Raw genomic sequence first — 24,856 nt, 5'->3', positions numbered from 1 at the left:
TGACAGAAGTGGCATTGCAGGTCTTTAGAGAAAGGATGGCCATTCTTTATATGAGGCTGGGGATATTAGTTATACATGTAGAAGAAGAAAATTTTAACTTTTATCTATCACAAAAGAAAAAATATTTCAATGTGGACTAAAAACATACATGTGAAGAAAAAATTTTAGGATTTTAAAGAAATTATTTTTATAACCTTAGAAAAAGATGTCCTGCTTAAATATGACTCAAAAGCACAAGTACAACAGAAATGTGTATAAAATTCATTGTGTTAAAATTAAATGCATTTATATGAATTGAGTACATTGAATAAACTATAATCAGCATCGATTATAAACCAGAAACTACTGTCATGAAAGAAAATTACTATCAAGAGTATATAAGAAGAACCAACATTCAATAAGCAAAGGACAAACCTTTTGAAGGAAAACCATCCCCAAAGTGAGAACAGCCCATTCTCAGAAGAGAAAGCTTTCTAAAAATGTATATACAATACTTAGCCTCACTAATTATCATGCAATGTATTTTTTAAGGTAGTTTTCTCTTTATGTATATTTTGCATAAAGAAAATAAGTTGATTTCAGCATCCAAGGTGCTGAGTAGTTGTTTTAGTGTTATGAACGAATGGACTAAACAGTGTACAGTACGAGCATTGATTATCCTTATCAATGCTCAAATTGTCCCAGTTTTGGCCAGTAGAAGCTTATTTACTGTTTTCTGAATCCTTTAACATAACACTTTTATCTTTGGTGGCATCATTGCTTTCTGGCTTGTGGTATATACTCCAGGCGCATCTTATTCATTTCCTAACTAAAACTTAGAATCAGTAATTTTTTCCAAAGAGCTCTGGTTGATTTACTGGGAAGTTTTCCTAGATGCTAATGATGTTTATTACTAGTATGTTGGTCATTCATCCCCCCCACCCAGGCTTTATTTTTTTTTCTAGGTTAGAGCTAGGAAATATGTGTATTCATTATTATGTTAAAAATGATCAGACAGCTTATTATTATTTATTGACCTTCTATTTTGTGCTTAATATTGTGCTAGATATGAGGAACTCAAAAATAAATAAGGTAAAATCTCTTTCCTTAGGGATTAACAATTTAGTACATCACAGCTTGGTGACTAAGTTAACAATATTGTATTGTATAGTGAAAGTTGCTAAAAGAGTAGATTTTAAAAGTCCTTGCCATACACACAAAATTTATAACTGAATAAGGTAATGGATGTGTTAATATATATAAAGTCACTACATTGTACACCTTAAACAACACAATGTGATATGCCAATTGTAATTCAATAAAGCTGGAAAAATAATTTAGTATAGTAAGTAGGTTCCTTTAACAACCAGTTAAAAGACAAGTTGACTATTTAGCCACCGCCTTATTCTTTTCTTTTTTTTTTTTTTTCTATTTTACCATTCAAATCATTAGTAAGCTTAGGTACCTGAGGGTCACTTTGAATTGTTGCAAGGAATATTAAAAATAGATAAAACTGCCAGAATTAGTCACATTGCCCTAGCAGCTGCTCACAATGTAAGTATTACCAGTTATGTACCTATAGCTCTAACTATGCCGACTATCTCTGAATGACAGTCCATCATTACAGTTGGCTACATTGCACACTTAAATTACTTTATTCTCCCAGACTATGGCTCTAATAGTTATTCCTTTGCTACTTCATAAGATATCACTAATGGAATTCAAGAAAAAAATGGATTTTAAACATTAATTTTTAAATATATTAGTCCTTCTGGAGGGCTTCTTTAAGACCTTTTAGTTAAAAAATTTTAGACATTGGTTTGTTTTATAAGCCACTAACAACTTTTTTTTTAATGTTTTATTTATTTCTGAGAGATAGAGACAGCGTGAGTAGGGGAGGGTCAGAGAGAGAGAGAGAGATACAGAATCTGAAACAGGCTCCAGGCTCTGAGCTGGCAGTCAGCACAGAGCCCGACACGGGGCTCGAACCCACTAACCATGAGATTATGACCTCAGCCGAAGTCGGATGCTTAACCAACTGAGCTACCCAGGCGCGCCTTAAAAACGTTTATTTATATTTGAGAGAGACACAGAGACAGCATGAACAGGGGAGTGGGTATGGTAGAGAGAAAGGGAGATACAGAATCTGAAGTGGGCTCCAGGCTCTGAGCTGTCAGCACAGAGCTCAATGTGGGGCTCAAACCCATTGATGCAAGATCATGACCTGAGCTAAAGTTGGATGCTTAACTAAGCCACCCAGGCACCCCAATCCTCTAACAACTTTTATTTCATTTTTATTTTTTAAGTGTTTATTTTTGTGAGAGAGAGCGAGAGCACAGGGAGGTGCAGAGAGACAGGGAGACAGAGAATCCTAAGCAGGCCCCACGCTCTCAGCACAGAGCCTAATGTGGGGCTCGAACTCCCAAACTATGAAATCATGGCCTGAGCTGAAATCAAGAGTCAGACTCTTAACTGACTAAGCCACCCAGGTGTCCCTGTTTGTTTTTCAACATCTGTTTTCTTTTCCCTTATTACCTCAAACAAGGCTTGAAATGTTATGGGCAGATTACTCAATAACATTAATATTGCAACCAGGTAAGCAGAGTCTGGGGTGGTTTTATCCTTTCCCATATGCTCGTTATGATTAACTCCATTTCATTTAGTAGGTACTTCCTTTGTAGATCACTTCCGTTTTTCAATAAAGTATGTTATCTCCATATGCCAGTGCAGGTAACATTCTTGTTTCTGCAAATCTGAAAAGAATGGAAACACTTATTTCTTCATTCCCCATATGAGACCTTCATGTGGTTAAGATGAGTCACCAGCACGACCTCAAACTGAAATTTTTAGACAGCCTCTCGACTCAGAATCTTGTAGCTCTAACAAATAACTTAAAGTCAATGCTAATGAACTGCTACATAAAAGTGTATATATTCTATGATGAACAATAAGGCATGGTAAGTTTTTAAAGTTAAATTCTATCAGCAGGTTTAGTAATATGAATTAATAATAACCTAGGGTTTTCTAGCCTTGAATGGAATGTTGATGAGGGCATTTTATTAATAAGCTGTACACATTTATTTTTTCATTTTTATTTTTTGGAAGTTACTTTATTTTTATTTTTTGATTTTTAAAATTTTTATTTAAACTCTAGTTAGTTAACATACAGTACAATATTGGTTTCAGGAGTGGAATTCAGTAATTCATCACTTACGTATAACACCCAGTGCTCAACACAAGTGCCCTCCTNGCTCGAACCCGCGAGATCATGACCTAAGCGAAAGTCGGACGCTTAACCGACTAAGCCACCCAGGCGCCCCCACAAGTGCCCTCCTTAATGTCTATCATCCATTTAGCCCATCGCCCCACCCACTGGCCTCTGTCAACACTGTTCTCTGTTGTTAAGAGTGTCTTATGGTTTGTTTCCCTCTCTCTTTATTTTCCCCCACTTCCCATATGTTCATCCGTTTTGTTGCATATATTCTACATATATGGGTGAAATCATATGATATTTGTCTTTCCTTGGCTGACTTATTTCTCTAGGATAATATACTCTAGCTTCATCCACTTTGTTACAGTTAAGATTTTATTCTTTTTGCTGGCTGAGTAATAATCCTGTGTGTATGTGTGTGTGTGTGTGTGTGTGTGTGTGTGTACCACATCTTCTTTATTCATTCATCAGTTGATGGACATTTGGGCTCTTTCCACAGTTTGGTTATGTTTGATGCTGCTGCTGTAAACATCGGAGTGCATGTCCTCCTTCGAATCTGTATTTTTGTCCTGTGGGTAAATACCTAGTAGGAGCATTACATATTTAACATCAGTATAAGCTATTGACACTTTGTAGATCTTTTACTTATTTCAAAAAATTTTTAATGTTTATTCTTGAGAGACCGAGAAAGAGAGGGTGGGAGGGGCAGAGAGAGAGGGAGATGAAGAATCTGAAGTGTCTCCAGGCTCTGAGCTATCAGCATGGAACCTGACATGGGGTCAAAAACAGGAACCATGAGACATGACCTGAGCCGAAGTCGGATGTTTAACAGACTGAGCCACCCAGGTGCCACTATAGATCTTTTAGTGTAGCAGTTTAAAATAATATTGACAGGATATTTCACTATTTTTTTTTTAATCTTTGCTTGTTTCCATGTGAATAAAGTACCTTTTAATTATCCTCCCGATTATTTAAAATCACGGCAACTATGGAAGGAAGACATAGAAATCAGGGCATGGAGTCCAGTTTTTTAGGATGTCAGTGAGTTTTTAAATTCTATAAAGTTTATTTCACTGAGCACAAGCTGTTTCATGAGTTTGCAGTGGGGGATATTAACCAAAGAAACCCCCCCCCTTGGACTTGTGCTCAAGAGGAAATCTTACACAAAGGTTGGAATGCAACATTTTCTCAGTCTTTCCTAACAGGAGACTGCATAAAAAATGGAAAAAAGTGGGAAGAAAAGATTCTGTTTGTGCGAATAGATGACCAGCTAGAAAACAGCAAATTTGCATGAACAGTCTTACTTCCAGGAAGACCTCAAGATTTGCTCCAAGATCTAGTGTCAATATTTAGAAAATAAACAAACTTAATTAAGAAAGAAGTATCAGGGTTGACGCCCACACAAGTGGCCACAAGTGTAAACAATTACAGGCCCGAGGGAAGAAAAAAACAAGTGTTTGCTCTGTCATTACAAGATGTATGATGTGGGAAACATAAATAAACCAAATTTTGGTAGCAGTTGATTATATATTCATTTTTGAGCAGCATAAGAATGGCAGTTTTTAGAAAGTGACGCTACAATAATTTGTTTTCTTAAAGCTTGTAACAAATTATTAGACCATATGCAAAAAAATATTTCAGTATTTTTTTTTTTACATTCTTTGATCAAAGTACGTTTCTGTCAGTGTTTTCTCTTTTGAGACAAAGAGTTCAGAATGAATATTTGTGGTATGGGTGATATTTTAAAAATGTTCTGAGAAATCCTATCCATGGACATTGTGGGCTATAAATGCAGATTGATATGGTATTTCAATGGGTCTTTTGTTATGAGAAAAATTTTGTTTTCTGGCTTAAGAAGAAAGATGTTTATTTGAAAAATTAGCATTTAATCATATCCGTAATGTAAAATTGCATTAAAACAGAAAAATAGAAGATTTGAAGAAGAACCATTTACTTGTGATCCGTGTTCATAATCTACTGGTCAATAACCTAGATTCATCTTGAAACTCATTAATATCATGGAAAATGACTTTATTATCAAATGTCTCCATATTCTGGAAAAATATTCTTTGCTTTAGCATGGTATATATGCGAGTGTCTATGTATGTGCATATGTATATGTTTGTTTTGCATTTCAGATTGAACATTTGATTTTTGTATTGTGATTATATTTTATTTCCTGATTTAGGAAATAATCAAAGAAGACTCTGTTTCACTCTAGTGACAGTTCTGAGTTCTTTGAAGGGAACTTTCAATTTGGAGGATATTTGGACAGGGTTTTTTTAAAATATATAATCAATAGTCCAAATAGTGCCTAGATATTTATACCACACTGCATCCCCTCCCTGCAAAAATTCTGTCTTTTGTGGATGAAGACATCTTGTTTGAAAATGGCCAGATAATAGTCATGTTACCCAGAGGCATCTTTCAATCCAGTTTATGAGGGAAGGATATATAATCTATTTTATTTTCTTAAATTTTTTTAATGTTCTTTTATTTTTGAGAGACAGAGGGACAGAGCATGAGTGGGGTAGGGACAGAGAGAGAGGGAGACACACAATCTGAAGCAGGCTCCAGGCTCTGAGCTGTCAGCACAGAGCCCGACGCCGGGCTCGAACCCACGAACTGTGAGATCATGACCTGAGCCAAAATAGGACAGTTAACCGACTGAGCCACCCAGGTGCCCCAGTAAATCATTTTATTTAACTCATCTTTTGTAGTTCATTACGTGAACACTTTTTAAAAAAATGTTTATTTGTTTATTGTGTGTGTGTGAGAGAGAGAGAGTGAGTGAGCAGAGGAGGAACAGAGAGGGGGGGGAGAAAGAGAATCCCAAACAGGTTCCATGCTGAAGCTAGACCTGGGGCTCTATCTCACGAGCAAGATCATGACCTGAAATTATTGATATCAAGAGTCTGATGCTTAACCAACTGAGCCTTCCAGCGTCCTATGAACACTTCTTGATTGCAGATGAGAACTTTGCTCATGTTATGTGATAGTAAATGGTAGAAGTTGAAAATGCAGATCTTGAAAAATAAAAACCTAGAGATTATTTTAAATAAAAGATTTCATGGGCTGTTATTTTTCTTCCAAGTTTTTATTTAAATTCAAGTTAGTTAACATATAGTGTAGTGTTGGTTTTAGACGTAGAATTCAGCGATTCATCACTTACACCCAGTGCTCATCATAAGTGCCCTCCATAATCCCCATCACTTATCTAGCCCATCCTCCCTCCCCTCCCCTCGAACAACCCTCGGTTTGTTCTCTACAGTTGAGAGACTGCTTTACAGTTTGCCTCTCTCTCTATTTTCCCCTCTCTGTTCATTTGCTTTGATTCTTAAATTCCATATATGAGTGAAGTCATATGGTGTTTGTCTTACTCTGACTTATTTTGCTCAGCATAATACACCCTAGTTCCAATCATATTATTTGCAAATGGCAAGATTTCATTCTTTTTGATGGCATAGGATGTTTTCTTATGAACATTCATTACAATAATTGGACTGCAAATACTTTCTTATTATTAGACATTTAAGAAGGAAATATACTGCATAAAAAAATTCTGGAGGTGCTTGTGTGGCTCAGTCAGTTAAGTGTCCGACTTTGGCTCAGGTCATGATCTCACTCTTCATGCTTTCAAGCCCCACGTGGGGCTCTGTGCAGACAGCTCGGAGCCTGGAGCCTGTTTTGGATTCTGTGTCTCCTCTCTGCCCCACCCCCACTCACACTCTGTCTCTCTCTTAAAAGTAAATAAACATTAAAAATTTTTTTAAAAATTCTCATTATATTTTTTGAAGAGTAATTATGAAAGTCCATATAAAAATATATGTTTATTTTTATGTTGTATCAAGATTTTAAAATTTTCAGATTATTGTTTCCCAAACTTGGAACTTAAATTAAATTTCATATATATCATTCTGGGGGGAAAATGTATTCTGTGTGTATGAGATGCCACCAGAAAATTAGTTTCCCTTTTAAGTCTCATAACCTTGTCTCCAAAATGTATAATTAGAACTTTTGCCAAATCTTACTTTTCCTTGGGAATTTGCTTAGTGGCTGTCAATCAAGTAAAAATAGTTGACTTTGAGACTTCATTGTTGTCCTTGTCTGAGGAAATTTTTTCTAAGCCTTCATTGTAGGCTAGAGCAGCCAAAGCAGCCTTGTCAGGCCTTCACATGACATCATTCTTCCTCCCTAAATCCAATATCAATAAAACCAGAAAGTTTAAACTGTATATGGAAACAGTATAATGAGCAAGTGCTCTTGGCTATTGTTGAATCTTTGAGCTATCTCTTCAAATCCCATAAATCTCAAGATAACTGATCTATTAGTTCAGTGTGTGTTTCCTGACCATTTCAGTGTGATGTGTGGAGAAAAGTGGACACATTTCCCATAACTGCACTTATAATATATGGTACTGGAAAAAAAAGAAAGACAGTTGCCCTTAAAAAAATTTTTTTTTGAGTATAACAGTAATCCACTCTAGATTGAAGGGATTTAAATACTCATTCCTTGGAATGGTGAATATCAGTATTTGGGGTCTTAAGGCAAACATGTGAGCGCGTGGCATGGCTAGCCTTATTTTTGTCATGCACAATTTATACCCCGATCCACAGGATTTTCTCATTCGCATTTTTTGTGTCTCAGAACATATCGAGGACCTACTTTATGTCAGGCGCTGGCAAGTGGGGATTTAAAGATGAGCGACACATGCTTCCTGTGGTCAGTATTTTCAAAATTAGATTGACAAGTCAGACTATTGAAAACATGGAGTGAAGTCTTGTGTGCCGGTCTACTACTGACAGAAGCAGTTGTGACATCAGCGTAGTTGGGAAGAGGGGGTTTCTGGAAGGACTTTCTGTAGGTAATGCCTGGGGAGACTCCATTATAGTATGCTATCGAGTAGTAACCAGTAATCTGATAAGATTCCTTAGCATTAGTTCAAGTAAATGTATTCACTTTTGTGAGGGTGTTTAGTTCATAAGCATTTTCTCCTGAATGGATGGAAAGGCTTTGCTTTTGGCAAAAGTGGTGGTTCTTTACTTTGTGTGATCCTTTCTGACAACCTGTGGTGGACCTCTTCCCTGCAAAACATTTGACTGAGTGTATAAACTCCTACGTATGTTTTGCATACAGCTTTTAGGAACTCACAGGCTCGAAGCCTCCTCAAAGCTGGTCGCTGGATCCCAGCTTCAAAATGGGATAAAGATCTTTGGAGAATCCTGACGTGGGCACAAGAAGTATCATTTAAAGTCATGATGTAGGGAATCACAACCTTGGATTGCTTATTTTCTCCATACATTCTTTTATAAAATAAGTTTACTCTACTTACGACAATAAAAGCTATTTATTTGTCTTCCTTGGTCTTTGATTTAAAAAAAAATTGTAGTACAATGAATGCAAATAGCCTTCAGAAGAAAAACAATACCTGTGGTTTTCCATGTAGTTTAAAAATTGTTCTTGACATTTTATGTTGGCCTATTGGTTAGCTCCAACCCCATTTTTGACCATAGGAATCCAAGCAGAATTCCAAACAGATAGTCAATATTCCAATTGCATTTGAGCATTTCCCTAGTATTATTATCTATAACCAGTTTCCTGTTTGCTTTCAATTCTGATAGCCCCAACCTCAAATCATTTAGGGCTAATGAGTAATAATTCATACTTTTCAAACTTTCTCATTTTTTGCTGCAAAATCAATAGAAAATACCATAAAGAAAGAAAAACAAAAAACCTCAAAGTGGATTTGAGAATTACAAATATCTTGGAGCCTAAATAACAAACATATATTAGATTATGATGCAAATTCTAGATCTGTGTAATAGAGGGGGTTGTGGTCCAGCTTGCTACACCAATGCTTAAGTATTTTAGCATCCATAAATAAAACATTTAGATTTAAGTAGAAGATGAATTAAGGAAACCCTCAAATGTGTGCACTATAAAGAAAGAGATTGTGCATTTTAAACTGTGTGATGGGTTGTCATTTTAATGTGGCTATTTTCTTTTTTTAATGTCAATAGTATCAAAATTTAAAGATGTACATGGCCTGCAGTGTATCCAGTCTGCAAACAAATGAATTGGCTTCGTCGTTCACTGTTGCTTATTCTCAAAGAAATACTTGGTTTTCTCCTGAAGCGATTCATGGTATATTCAGAACTGCCACACCATTCTGAAGCTTTCAGTTCAGAAAAAAATAACAATAAATAAATCAGTGGGTTTACGTATTCCAGAATGGTTTTGCTTCCTTTTAAGAATCCTCTGGCCTTGTGCTTTTCTTCTCCCCAGAAGTAATGTCTTTGCTCCTGTGAAGTGTTGTATCGTTGGGCTGCTGATCTGTTTTTTATATAATCCATCCATCAAGACATGAATCCTATTGCATGTGACAAGTTGTTACAAGAAAATAAAAATCTAAAACACATTTGAGTTTTATTTTACTCATACTACTTTTATTATATAAAAGGAGTACTGACAAACTGTTTTGTTTGGTTGAGTGCCTCGGTTTTCAAGTTAACCAGCTGATTTGGGGAGGAGTAAAAGTTTATTCTTGCAAAAAAAAAATAATGCTAATAAAGATGATGACAATGACAGTTATTTGCAGTAATGGCAACTTGTTAAAAAAATCTGAGCCTCTAGAGACCACCTAAATCAGAGCCTACCTTTTCACCAGATCTGCTGTGATTCCTATTCTAATTAGTGTTAGAGTAACGCTAGTTTAGTTGCACTAAGAAAGGAAGAACCAGGCTAATATTCACTGCCCGTCAGTGCCCTCAACTACTTTTGTCGTAACTAGCAAACTTTGATTTGCCTTAAAGTGTAAAAGCTTGGGGGAAAAAGTACAAACTTTATTTTTATGAAAACTAGCCAGTCTTTTATATAATTGCAAGTTTTTTATTTAGGCAAGTCATCTGTTTCTTGAGGTGCTGGGTTTAGGGGTCCTGGAGCATCAGCAGTTTCTTCTACATGTGTATGAAGCCAATTAGAATCCAGATTCAATTTCAGGCAACAAGACCAGCCTCTTAGCCAGTGCTATTAACTCTTCTACACACCATTCATTACTTTGTCTTTATGATAGTGAAAGAGTGTAAGCATTTCCCTCCTTCATGCTTTTCCATTGACAGTAGGGCAGAAGAGAAGGGTTGATGAGAGAATTCTAATTTTAATGAATATTTTTCTGCATGTTGAAGTGATAACCTTCCTTGAAGACTTTCTGTCTTCTTCCTCTCTAGATTTACACATAAATCTATCCCCTTCTTATATCATTTTGTATGAGGGAACTAAACTGAGTAAATAATTTTACATAATAAACTGTTGACCAAAGCCTAAAGTATTATATTGTTTTCAGGATTGAAATTTCAATTTTATAAATTAACTAACATTATTAGCTAGTTTTTGATAGTGAAAATTCATAAATATTAAGTTTTAAATCTACTGAAAGACAGTGATTGGAAAAGTATAGAGGATTCTTTCACCTCCTAAAATTTTAATGTATTTTCCTCCTCTTCCATTTGGTTTTGCAAAAGAAAAATTTGAAGAAAATTTTGGGAAAGAAAATTTGTAAACCTGTATCAAGAAACACTATCCCAGAACTTCCAAGACATTTGTCAATGTTTTAATCTCATGATTAATTTATTCTCTATTTTAAATTTGCTGTGTTTCCTAAAGTTATTACAGTTTGACATCTGGCAACACTAAGAGATTGATTAGCTTAGTTTTGGACTCAAATAAACAAGGAAGGCAATTTTTTGTTATGTGGATGCATATTTCTGACTTTAAAAGAGAAATCCACATATTGATATTCAAGAAATTATCTCATTTTTTCCCACAATGGTTTATACAGCTTTATTTTATTAAGCAGCATAAAAGACTGGATATAAAAGATAGTGTGTTTTCAGGATTTGGGCAATGAATTTGAAGCTCCTGAAAATATGGACAATGTTTTATTTAATATTAAAGATCAAAAGTATAGTACCTAGTCATTGACTAAACAAATATTGACTTAAATATTTCATTTGGTATTTATTTATACATTTCACAGAAATTCAGGGGCAATGCCGTCTTCAGAGAAAGTGTATCATAATTATATAAAAATGCGATGAATAAGCTGTTGTGACAGTACAATATTTAGTTACTACTACCTCTCCTGCTGCTGGTTACAGGCATCCATTGCAAATTCAAACACTCTTCCATTTATTTGCAAATGAGCCATGAGTGCTGAATGCTTCCTTAGATCCCCCCATAAATTATTGACCTTTTGATTCAAAGAAATGACTTACTCCCTCCTCTCAAACATCAAAGTAAGAAAATGTGGGTCATAATCTTTTGTAAGTGTCTTATACTATTACAAGTTCAATATTCTATTCAGTTATAATTACTTTCTGAAATATTTGTCTCAATGAACCACAGTTCCATAATTTTAGCAAAATTTTCTGATTAGCTTTGTTTGCATTGACTTTGCGCTTAAGTATTTTACATTTTAATTGAACTTTTCTTTTTTAGCTGTGTTTTGGGGTGATATTGCCTTAGATGATGAAGACTTAAGTATCTTTCAAATTGATAGAACAATTGACCTTACACAGAACCCCTTTGGACTTGGACATACCACAGGTATGGTTGATTGTTGGATTGAAATTGTGTTCATTCTGCAGAAAAGATACTTTTGAGATGCTAAAAGCACTCTTTCAATCACTTTTCATGTCCTGCTGAACGACTTCGATTTCATAAACATAAACGAACCTATTTGGAAATGTATATTTTCTTCATAGTTTTAATTTTATTTATTTAACAAACATTTTGTAACATTTACCATGACCAGACCTGATTTAAGTGCTTTGCAGATATTAACCTTTTGAATCTGCATAATAACCCTATGAGGGGTAGCTACTAATATTTTTACAAGTGAGATGATTGAATTAACTGTATTTCTTATTTTCTTCTTTCAACCTGTATAGTCTTTCCCATAATATTTACTTAGTTTGTTTTTAGAATATGAGAGATAACCATTTTATCAATTTTTTTCTATTTTAATGAAATACACAGAATTTTTTACAATTTTTATTTCCATAAAAAAATGTTTAAATTGCTAAATATGAGGAACATTAATTATTGCCATCAGTTGTCTTGAAGCATTGTTTTTGTAAAATTCTATAATTACTTTTATCCTTATAGTTACCTTATAATTAACTACGACTCTTCTTTTTTCTCATAATTAACCTTCTTCTAAAACTATTTATATGTGTTTCAGGCCTGTCTAATATGAAGTTATAACTGTTACAAAAGCGTCATTTCAAACATATAAGTGCCATCCTTCAAAAATGTTTCTTATAGCTCTTTAGGAGTGAACACATTCAAATATTACCTCATCTTTCTAGAATGTTCAATGAAAAAATTTCAAAAATGTTTCTCAAGTAGCACAGCAAAAATGTGACTGTGTAATGCAAATAATCAAGCAGGTTATTAGTCAGTGGACGAACACTCTAGCTTATTTGCCTTATAAGGACTTGATTGATTTTTTCCTCCAAGAGGCTTATATAATGTAATGGTTTTTGTTATTAGTTTTATTTTTATTAGCTTTAATCTAGATAAATAAGTTTTGGTATTAATTTCAAAGGTGGGGGAAATATTGGAAAGAAATATTTCAAGGTCCAAGAACAGTTTGTTGTCTTTGTGGAATTCTGGCCCTTTCATCGTCTTAGCCTGAAGAGACTTATGAACTATACTCTGGTGATACGAATTCATCTGCACGTCTTCAGATATCATTACTGGTTATATTGGTCCATTGCTCAGTGATGACTTTTTGCTATTTGTCTATTGAAAATTCAGAAAGAATGGAAAATAGGAGATGGAGATAAAATTGGGAGAGCATTTTAGTAAAGCCCTAGAATGAGAATCATAGGACTTGGATTTTCCTTAAATGCTCTGGTTTCTGACTTAGGACAGGAAATCTGCCTTTTCTAGTCTTTTTCCAGTTGGTAAAACTGCAAAAGGACGTATTTTCTTATCCTGACCCCTTTTACCTTTTGAGCTATAAAATTCTTTACATCTATTTTAATAAGTGTTGCCAATTGCATAGCATCACAGAACATATTTTGCTGCTAAATATCCTTTTGGAATCTTGTGATGTTTTTCTAATTATGTGTTACTGTTTTTTATAACTTTTCAAAACTAATTTTTCTAGTTTTGTGTGAACATATTATAAAGCATGATATGCCTTTAAAAATTATTTCAAAATTGATCACAGCTTTGGAGCAAGACTTGCACTATACATTGGCTTTTCTAATGTTTTTATTTCCATTGGCTGATTTGTCTTCTGAAAATACTCAGTTTACATTGCAGACATAGCTGGAATGCAGTCAATAGGGCAGAACAACTTGCTGTCATCCTATAGAACACCATGTGATGTCAAGGTCACAGTGAAGAAAAATGTTCTGAATTATCAATAGATGACTCAATTGCTGTGATGTCCAAATAAAGTCATTTAAATTGCTCTCTGGATCCTCCCCACCCCCTTGATTCCTGGTACCAAAATTGTGTCTGTAGAACATTTACACTCCTAAGATTTATGGGTATTCATGACTCTAATACCCTAAGATCACATAAAAAAAGTGTCCAAAGAGAAACCAATGTAGCCTGTTGCTATGGTTTATTTGCAAGAGCTTTAAAATACAACGAGTTTAACTTAACTATTTTCTTTTATTCTTAAGGTGGATTTGGAGACCATAGTATGTCAAAGAAACGAGGGGCCCTTTACCAGCTTATAGACAGGATCAGAAGAATTGCCTCTGGTATATCAATGTTTAAAGTTGCAGACGCTTGACTTGATGTACAGTAAATATTATACTAATAGCAGTTCAGTTTGACATTAATATGCAAAGTATGTGAAGTATATATGCTGAGAAAGTCCTTTATTCTTTTTTTTTTTTTTTGCTGATGTGTAAGAACTTAATTTGGAACTTAAATTTGATTAATAGAACTTAAAATTGCAATGTTTCCTTAACTTATTTTCAGCTTCTCCTTATTATAAAATATATTTGGGGGTTATTTTACTGTTGATATTTATTTCCAACTCATTGGTATCACACGAAGGTGTTTTTACCAAGCATGGAACTCGATCAATTTTAATCAAATCAGAAAATGTTTAATCAAACAAAAGCTGTTTGTTTTGAAATAAAGTCCACTTAAAGCAAATTGACAAACCTATTTGTTAGATTAAGAAAATAGTCGAGAATGTTTGATCCTCCCAAAAATATACATAGAAAAACAACCTTCTGGTTTCATAATTAGTTAACACTTCTAGTATTGAATTTGTTAAGCACTATTTGTAGATTTTAGAGTATTTAAGAGTTTTCTGTGCAAAGTTTATATCCTAATATTTTTGAATCGATGAATTATTAATTAAATTATTGACAGTACACACTACCAAGGAATAATTTTTCCAAGCAAAGATGCTTTGTTTCAGGATATTAAAAAGCTAGACCTGTTAGGGACATGGGAATAGGGGCATTAATTCAGTGTTTGTTGTGTCTGAAGTATAAGCCAGTGGGTTATTTGTGTCAGTGGTGATAGATGAATGGGAAGAAATAATAATGAAGATTTAGGAAAAACAAAAACAGTAACAAAAATATTTTGGGGTGTGTGGGTGGCTCAGTCAGTCGGCATCTGAATTTGACTCAGGTCATGATCTCATGGTTTGTGAGTTCTGGCCCCGTGTCCGGCTGTGTGCTGACAGCTCAGAGCCTGGAGCCTGCTTCAGAGTCTGCGTCTCCCACTCTCTCTGCCCCTCCCCCTCCTCTCATACTTTGTCTCTCCCGGTCTCTGAAAAATAAATATAAAATTTCTTTTAAAAAATATTTTGAAAGGCCATCAAGTAAAATTAAATGACTACAGACTTGAAAGCTACCCCAGGAATAGACCTCATTTTATGTTGGCCTGTTCACATTTTGTACTGATCTCTAAATCATGCCAGGTCACCTGGATATGAATCCAGAGGAAATTTGAACACAGCCTTACTGGCATCCCAGGAGGCCGAGACCGTATCTGTCTTAATATTATTTCACTTACCCTCTCTGTAATGTAATATTCAAATTTTAGGTTATACTATATAATATCAATCCTGATTTAAAAGAATGAAGGATTTAGCAAGAGTTAAGGGGAATTTTGAATATCTTGTGATTTTTTAAACAATGTCTATTTTATCATCTGGTGGTGAACTGGTAGTGCTCTTGTGTTAGACTGCATAAAACAGTTTTTTTGTGGCCTACAGGTCTGCCTGACTTCTCTCCGTTGTTGACTGTTGTATGGGACTTCATTAAAGTTGCTAATAGAGCATCATTGAGAAATAGCATTTTGACATGAAATGCTTAAATATTTTAATGTTTTTCAAGTAGGTAATATAAGTGAAGTTCTTCTTTAATGCCTTGACGTTAGGCATATTTACACAAATATGTAAATAAGACATTTCAACTTTAGTCTTTTAAGAGGAAATGATTCCCTGACCGAGGACTTCTGTTTCACAGAATGTTTTAAATGTCACTGCAGGCTTGGAGCAAAACAACACAGTGAAGGGAAAAGTACCTCTAAAATTCTCAGGGCAAAATGAGAAAAATCGAGTTCCCAGAGCTGCTACATCGAGAACAGAAAGAATATGGCCTGGAGGTGTTATTCCTTATGTTATAGGAGGCAACTTTACTGGTAAGATATTTCCAGAGTGTTTATTTTTATAATGAGATATTATCATATGGATTAAGTGTGTATTTTTACAGAGTTTTATATATTAATATATAAAACATAGTATTAAATCAAACATGAGAAATATTCCACTCACCTCGGTGGTTAGTTTAGAGCATCTTTGGAATTGAAAAATATCATTAGTGTGGAGTTCTAAGGGTCATAAGTGCTGCTTTGGTTTTTAAACTGAGTCTCAAATGTGCCCAGTAAGTCTGGAAGCTGATTTCTCTTCAACTGTCAGGAAGAATGTATGTCCCATTTATAGAGCTTTGTACACATACATTAAGGTAGTGAGTTCGAAACTTTTGATTATAAGGTGAGTGTCCATTCTTAAGAGTGGTCACTTGTGACGCTCCAGGCTCATATTTGTTGGTTGATGAGAGTGACGGCATTTGAACTGCCCAGGCAGACTGAGGATGAAGGAGCCAGCATGTGGCACTGTTCCCTGAGACAGATACTCCTATTAATATCCTGACATTTTTCCAGGCAGCCAGCGAGCCATGTTCAAGCAGGCCATGAGGCACTGGGAAAAGCACACATGTGTGACTTTTATTGAAAGAAGTGATGAAGAGAGTTACATTGTATTCACGTATAGACCTTGTGGGTAAGTGGAACTAGGAAATGATTTAAGTACGTGTAGAAGGGGGAAAAATCCATAGGTAGGAGTCATTTCTGAATATTTGCTTGGCATTTTGCCTATGATAACGTGTGAATTTTACATAAGAAAATATGATACTTAAATTTTTTCTAAATGTTTATTATTTTTGAGAGACAGCGTGTGAGCAGGGGAGGGGCAGAGAGAGAGGCAGATGCAGAATCCGAAGCAGGCTCCAGGCTCTGAGCTGTCAGCACTGAGCCAGATACAGGGCTTGAACTCACAGAGTGCGAGATCATGACCTGAGTTGAAGTCGACCATTTAACCAACTGAGCCACCTAGGTGCCCCAAGAACATATTATATTTAAAATAGATATATTCTTTGATCACACACTTTGTACATCTACCCCAAGTGTATTTCTCCACCAGGTCAACTACTTTTCTTTGTGTTACAACTGTAACAGCGGTATTGCCCACATCTCACTCACCTGAAGGGGAAACTTCAGTAACACTGTCTGATGATTGTCTTGTGCTCCCTCTAAAACCTATGCAGTAAGATTTCACTGATATTCAGTGGGTCTGTTGATTTCCACCTATATTCTATGTCAGTGCCTCAGTCCATATTCATCTCTTTGTCATGCCACACCTGATCTATTCCAAATGCTCTGCCTTGTTCCTTCACCAATTTACTGCTACTAGAATTATCTTCAAAAAGTGCTGGTCAGAGCAAGGTACCACACTTTTTGAGGTTTTTCAATGCTTCCTCATACACTGGTGCTTTCTAGATTTTCTTACAGGAAGATAACAAATACTCTCCAAAACAACTGTTCCATAAATTGTGAAAGGGTGTGTTAAATTTCAGTAGGTATTTCTGCAGCAATGTGCTAATGAACATTATGAATATTCAACCAACTGAAGAGAATATAGAATCCAGTGTTTTTAAAACTCTCTTAAAAACGAGAACACCCATGCCACTCTTTCAAAAGTGAAGAATGTACATCAGTATCCCGAAACACATTTGGGGAAATGTTAGCCTGAGAATAAAATCCAAATCCCTTGATATAACATTTAAAGAATGCCGTGAACTTACCACAACTTCCATCTGCAGCCTCTCCTGCCGCCACATCTCTGCACAAATCCCATACTCTAGCCAAGTTACAGGAATGGCAGCTCTCCAACCATTGCTGTATCCTCTACAGACGTTTTACTCTGAAAGTTTTCGAGTTTCTCTCCCTTCTACTTCCGCATTTGAATACTTGATTAAATTCAGATGGAATTGGTGTTTGTTTGCTAAGAATACTTGACAGGGTTTGCTGTCTACTTTACATTATATCCGGTCAGGAGGCATGTGTGCTGGTCTGCCACTTCAGTGATGCTGCTGTTGACCAGTAGATTCCAGGAGTGACAGCCAGGTCCCTCCATTGTAAAAGTTCCCATCATTGCAAAAGAGTGATGTTCTAATATTGCTTTTTCTTTTTATCCTTTCTACAGTTATTAGCTAGAATCCTTGTATAAAGAGGGATGTTCTCTAGTCAGCTATAACTATTTGAATACCCTCTAGTATAGTTTATAATAAAAAAGTAAAAGTAAATGCTTAATTCCTTTAGAGGAAATAGTTCTTGCCCAATCACATATATTTTTTGGGGAGAAATCTATATATTTCACTAGGTACTGGGAGAGGATTATGTGATCTGGCTTTGTTCTACCATCTATTCCTAGAACATTTAACCTCACTTAAAAAGTAATCAATTTTAAAGGCACCTGGGTGGCTCAATCAGTTAAGCGTCCAACTTCAGCTCAGGTCATGATCTTACAATTCGTGGGTTCGATCTCCGCATCAGGCTCTGTGCTGACAGCTCAGAGCCTGGAGCCTGCTTCAGATTCTGTGTGTCTCCCTCCCTTTCTGTCCCTCCCGAGTTTGTGTTCTGTCTCTCTCTCTCTCAAAAATAAACAAACATTTAAAAAAAAGTAATCAGTTTTAAGTAAAAGTTTTAAAAAGAAATCAGTTTTAATTTTGGTCCTAGATAGGGGCAAAAATTTTACATTGTTGCCTTTCTCTGTAGTTTTGGATATTATCATAATTTTTTAGTTTTGACTTATTAAACTAATGTTTTTGTTCCAAATTACTTTAAATTTAGCTTGACGAGTTTCGGTCACATTTGAAATACCTCCTAGTTCCTTATATCTAATAAGAATGGATATAGCTCAGCTTACATATTTCTAAATACATAATGTATTCACATCAATACATCTTTCTTTTTTCTTTACCACCTTTCAGTTTTGTGAAACAAATACAAGCAAAGCACTGGCATTTATTATTTTATTGATAAATTTCTGTGTGTAACAAATTCATATTTATACTCATTTTCTTTCATTAATTTGGCTTTTTTTTTCAAAATTTTTCATCTTGTTTCTGCTAAACAATTTTTCCCATTCACTATCATTTCTTCATTTTTTGCTTGTGCTCTTCTGATTGCTTGGAATGCCTTTACTTCCATTGTCATTAGTGGAAACCATTTGCATATTTCCTTCTCACCCCCTTCTGAGCTGCCCTCAGTGGGACATTGCTCTACCCACAGCTGTAATAGTGACATTCCCACCATTGGTTCATCTGTCCGCCTTCATCAGTGCTTATCTCTGTGTCCCTTAGGACACCTAGTGTGCTGCTTTCTAGATAGGTAATCAAGAAAATCCTGACAATTTATGCATCAGCTAAAGAACATTGTATGTAATCCTAAAATAAAATTATGTAAGAATTTAAGGAGGTATTGAAGAGCATGCACTTTAATGATTACTGTAATGATTTTAGAGAAATGGAAACTGAAGGTGTGAATTGCTGTCAGATCTTTAAATCTGTATTTGCACTCTTGGAGTTAAACTCTTGAGTATTATATATACATTTAATTTGTTATGGTAGTAATATTGCATTTGATGATTTCTCTTGATACTCAACTTCCCTGTAATTGTTATAAATGAATGTTGTAAGTGTTTAAATAAACATTTTCATTAATGGAAATGGTGATACATTTTATAAGCATTGACCATTGGCTTGCTAATCATTCTAACTATTTTGTGACCTCTAAATTTCATTTGGAACTACCATTATTGGCCATAATTTTATGAAACAACTATTTCATCATTTAGGAGATTGTTCTATGATAATGCTGCATTTACATCTCATAGAAATTAATCAAAATTATTAAAGAGTTTGGTTGTTGGTAATTACACAAAATACTGAAGGCCACTGCAGTCAGATATATGTCAAGTCAAACACCTAACACTCCTATTGGATTTTAGTATTGTGTCTTTTATCTCATAAGAGCTGTTGCATGTAGGGCGTTGAATTTAATAATATCTAGTGTAAATCTTCATTGAATACAGAGAGCCTGTAAGGTAGTGCCATTAGTATTAATGGCGACATTAACCAGTTCTATTTCTGGCTTTGAAATGGCAGGCAAACACATCTCACCACTTCATATCACTTTTTTCATTTTGATTTTAGTTTACCCACTAAGGCCACTTGTAGCTATTGTAGTTTTTTTTTTAATGATAATTTTTTTCTTTTGAGAGAGAGAGAGTGTAAGCGGAGTGGGGCAGAGAAAGGAAGAGAGAATCGCAAGCAGGCTTCACTCTTGTCAGTGCAGAGCCCAATGCAGGGCTCAATATCATGACCATGAGATCATGACCTGAGCTGAAATCAAGAGTCAGAAGCTTAACTGACTGAGCCACCCAGGCACCTTGCTGTTGTAGTTTTTAACAAACAAAACAAAACAAAACAAAACAAAAGTCAGGTTAGGCATCTGACTCTTGATTTCAGCTCAGGTCATGATCTCATCGTGGTGAGATGGAGCTCTGTGTGGGACTCCATGCTAAGCGTGGGGCCTGCTTCGGATTCTCTCTCTCCCTCTCTCTTTCTCTCTCTGCCTCCACTTGCACTCCCTCAATGCTCTCTCATTCAAAATAAATAAATAAACATTTAAAAAATAAAATAAAAAGATGAAAATAGAATCTAAAATAATGTCAATATTAATAGGAGAATTATTAAATAGAAAACAATTGTACCATTTAGCATTGTATTTCCCACCCTATTCTGCTAGAATCAGCTTTTATTCAGTAAATATTTATTGGGTGCCTAATTCTGTATCACATCTTTGGTAAGTGGGAAAATAATAAAATTTTAAAAAGCAGACGGTAAAGTTCAGAACTTTTTGGCATTTGATATCTTTGATCCAGCTTCAATGGGGCGTATGCTTTAGCTCTCTCTTCCTAGGTTGACAAAAGTTTAAACTTAACTATAAATATTTTTTAGTGAATATTTATTGTCATGAGTGGCATTTGTTTATTTCACAAGATGATTAATTATTAGCAAAATGAGAGATCATTTTATAGCAACTTGTTTGACTTATTTCTTTGTAAGGAAGACATTTATATATTATTTTTGTCTACTATACAAGCTTATATTGCTGAATAGCCTCTATTTTTAAAGCATAACATTTTTTTTATCCTTATATTAGTTTCAGATGTACAGTGCAGTGACTCAACAATTCCATACATCATCTGGTGCTCATGTCAACAAGTGCACTCCTTAATCCCCATCACCTCTTTAGCCCAACCCCCACTCTCCTCAACTCTGGTAACTATCAGTTCATTCACTGTAGTTAAGAGTTTGTTTCTTAACTTTGTCTCTGTCTTTCTCGGACTTATTTCACTTAGCATAATACTCTCTAGCTCCATTCAGGTCATTGCAAATGGCAAGATTTCATTCTTTTTTATGGCTGAAGACTATTCCACATCTTCTTTATCTATTCATCAGTCAGTGCACACTTGGTTGATTCCATATCATGACTATTGTGTTGTAAATAATGTAAATGTAAACATAGGGTGTATGTGTCCCTTTGAATTTGTGTTTTTGTATTCTTTGGGTAAATATCCAATAGTACAATTGTTGGATTGTAGGGTAGTTCTATTTTTAAGATCTGGAGGAATCTCCATATGGTTTTCCAGAGTGGCTATACTAGTTTGCATTTCCACCAACAGTGCACAAGTGTTCTTTTTTCTCCATACCCTAGCTAACACCTCTTTGTTTCTTGTGTTGTAGATTTTAGCCATTCTGACAGGTATAAGGTGATAGTTCATGGTGGTTTCGATTTCTGTTTTTCTGATTGTAAGTGATAACTAACATCTTTTCATGTGTCTGTTGGCTATCTGCAGGTCTTCTTTGGAGAAATATCTGTTTTAGTCTCCTGTCCATGTTTTAACTGGATTATTTGTTTATTTTGGTGTTGGGTTTGATATGTTTTTTTATGTTTTGGATACTGACCCTTTATCAGATATGCCATTTGCAAATATCTTCTCCCATTCAGTAGATTGCCTTTTAGTTTTGTTGACTGTTTCCTTCGCTGTGCAGAAGCTTCTTGTTTTGAAGTACTCCAGTGGTTTATGTTTGCTTTTGTTTCCCTTGCTTCAGTATACATATCTAGAAAGAAGTTGCTACAGCCAGTGTCAAAGAGGTTACTGCCTGTGTTCTCCTCTAGGAATGTTATGGTTTCAGGTCTCACATTTAGGTATTTAATCCATGAATATCCTCTATTTTGTATTACCTCTCTGACTCTTCTAGATAGTTTCTTGAACAATCTTACTGTTTTCCTATCTGCTAATTTTTAATGATTCTTTAAAAACAACTAACCAAACAAATAAAATTTGGATTAACTTATTTACCTATTGTTTAGATTTTGTGTTTCAAATTTGTCTTTAGCTTTGGTCAGTTTGGTTTTTCAGATTATGGCAGTAGTCACTTGCTCATCCTTACCTATAGCGTTTTCATTTTGTGCCACTTACTGTACCAATTTGACTGATTATAAAATTGAATGTGAGGTGTTTTTCTCTGCAAGGAGGTTATAGTTCGGCAGAAGAGGTGTGCCAGCCAGAATTCCTGCTTGCAGACAGCAGGGACTGGTTAATTTAAGCAGAAAAAGATGACTTGTTGGATTACTACGTGACTTACAGAATTACACTAATGGAAAAAGTAGAAAACCAGATTGAGGAGGTATTGAGGTAAGAGTATGTTTAACCTCTGGCCCTAAGCATCTTCACCTCTGCTTTAGGTGCTCTCTGCTAGCCACCAGACGCTTAGCTCCCTCCTGCACTTATGAGATCTGTTCTTTTAACAAGTATTTATTAATTTATTTACTGTAAAAATCTTCTTTTCCCAGTTTCATTACAATATAAATAGCATAAAATATTATATTCATTTAAGGTGCCTACCACGAAGTATTGATATATGTGTATGTTGTGAAATGATTCCCACACGGGGCGTCTGGATGGCTCAGTTGGTTAAACATCCAGCTTCAGCTCAGGTCATGATCTCGCAGTTCAGGAGTTCAAGCCCCATGTCAGGCGGAGTGCTGACAGCTCAGAGCCTGGAACCTGTTTCGGATTCTGTGTCTCCCTTTCTCTCTTCTCCTCCCATATTCATGCTCTGTCTGTCTTTCTCTCTCTCAAAAATAAAGAAACATTAAAAACTTTTTGAAATGATTCCCACAATAAATTTAGATAGCAGACATCACCTCATGTAGTAGCAACATTTTTATTTTCCTGATGAGAACTTTTAGATTTGCTCTCTTAGCAACTTTGTAGTATGTGATACAGTATTATTGTATTACAGTACTGCTCTGCATTACACCTGCAGGGCTTTTTTATCTTATAACTGGAAGTTTGTACCTTTTAAATCCTTTCACTCATTTGATCCACCCCCCACTTCCCACCCCAAGCTCTTGCAATTACCAGTCTGTTCTCTGTATCTATGGAGCTGTACTAAGTGCCTGACTATATTTTAGGGGCTAGAGATATCACTATATAAAGCATGTAAGTTGTCTGCCTACAAATAGCTTATATTCTAGGATAAGAAGTCAGAAGAAAACATGAAAATATATGAAATGTAAAATGTATTAATAGACCATAAATTCAAGGACAAAAAGGAAAGCAATGTAAATGGGATGGAAAGGCACTTGCACAAAAACTTGAAAAGGCAGATGAAACAAGTCACATGCTGCCTGGGAGAATAGAGTTCCTGACAGAGGAAGTCACCAGTAAGAAGGCTTTAAGGCAAGAGCTTGTCCGTATGCTCAAGGCACAGCAAAGAGACTGCATGGCTCAGGTAGAGTGATTACAGGGACAGGAATAGGAGAGGGGTCCTTATGGTAAGACATTTATGTGTGAAGATCATGTAGGTTCTTGCAGTTATTTGTAAGTATTGTACTTTAGAGTTTCCTCTGAGTAAAAGAGGGTTTTATTAATCAGCTGAAACAATTTATGTCATTGTAATACATGACCTTTAAAGTTCAGTGGCTTAGAGTAACAGATATTGATTCCTTATTTCTATTGCCTGTCCATCACTGGTTGTCTGTGTCTCACTCCAGAGTTACCACTTTAGTATTCAGTCTGATGGCAAAATCTCTTTTTAGAACATTGCAATTGTGGCAGATGAAACAGAGACAATATTGCCAACCACAATGACTATTAAACAGTCTCTCAGAATTTACAGTTTGTGCTCACATGACATTATTCAGAGCAAGTCACATGACCAAACTCAACATAAATGGTGTAAGGAAGGAAGTATAATTATCTTCCAGTGTGGGGCAATGAATATTTTTGAACATTGACACAATTTGCTATAGAACCATCAGAGAATATTGAGAAGAGGCATAATATGACTTTACAGTTTTAAATAATTTCAGTGTTGAGAAGACTGCTGTGGAAAGGACATCTTCATGGGTATCATGATAGATTGTAATATAGGCAACTTCCAAAGGTGCTTTGGTCCCCCAGTCAGAGCAAAGGTAAGGAGTAGCAGGTTTTAGATTAGTTGATTACTCTCTGTGGTTTAGAGACTCTCTGTGTTGCTTCTCTATAGATGGTGAAGGTTTTTCTTGAGAAGATAGAACTTTTGGTGGTCAAGCTTTAAGAGTATCATACAAATTAGAAACAAAAGAAATCAAAAGCTGTATACAAGAAAATAGCATCAACCTGAGCTACATTAGGAGCTAATACCGAGACATCCTTAAATCATTTTTTAATAAACTGCACATATTACTCTGTCATTCTAAACCTAATTGTTTGTGCATGTATTTAGTTATGTACTCATCCGAGTGTCCAGAATTATTATCTCCCTCAAACCATAGAAGTCAAACCACCACATTTTTCTTCTTTCACAGGACCATTCTACAAGTCAGAGGGAAATATATTTTTATTTTCTGTTATGGAATCCCATTTTACTTATTGGAACTTGTTTTGGATGAAATTATGGTAAAAGAAAGCGTTTTAGATTAAATAAGTTGACCACATGGCTT

General features: G+C 35.3%; 1 protein-coding gene across 1 annotated transcript in view; it reads left to right on the top strand.

Annotated features, from left to right (window-relative positions):
- Positions 1-24,856, top strand: part of TLL1 (tolloid like 1) — a 210,187-nt gene that overhangs the window by 79,585 nt on the left and 105,746 nt on the right. The window contains exons 2-5 of the mRNA XM_077752745.1: positions 11,687-11,794; positions 13,891-13,971; positions 15,725-15,877; positions 16,400-16,517. Of these exons, the coding sequence (XP_077608871.1) occupies positions 11,687-11,794; positions 13,891-13,971; positions 15,725-15,877; positions 16,400-16,517 (460 nt within the window). The remainder of the gene's footprint in view (positions 1-11,686; positions 11,795-13,890; positions 13,972-15,724; positions 15,878-16,399; positions 16,518-24,856) is intronic.

This window comes from Crocuta crocuta, unplaced genomic scaffold (genome assembly GCF_008692635.1).
Source record: "Crocuta crocuta isolate KB4526 unplaced genomic scaffold, BGI_CrCroc_1.0 scaffold346, whole genome shotgun sequence".
Lineage (NCBI taxonomy): Eukaryota > Metazoa > Chordata > Mammalia > Carnivora > Hyaenidae > Crocuta > Crocuta crocuta.
The sequence above is the reverse complement of the archived record's forward strand: the minus strand, read 5'-3'. Positions and strand labels throughout refer to the sequence as shown.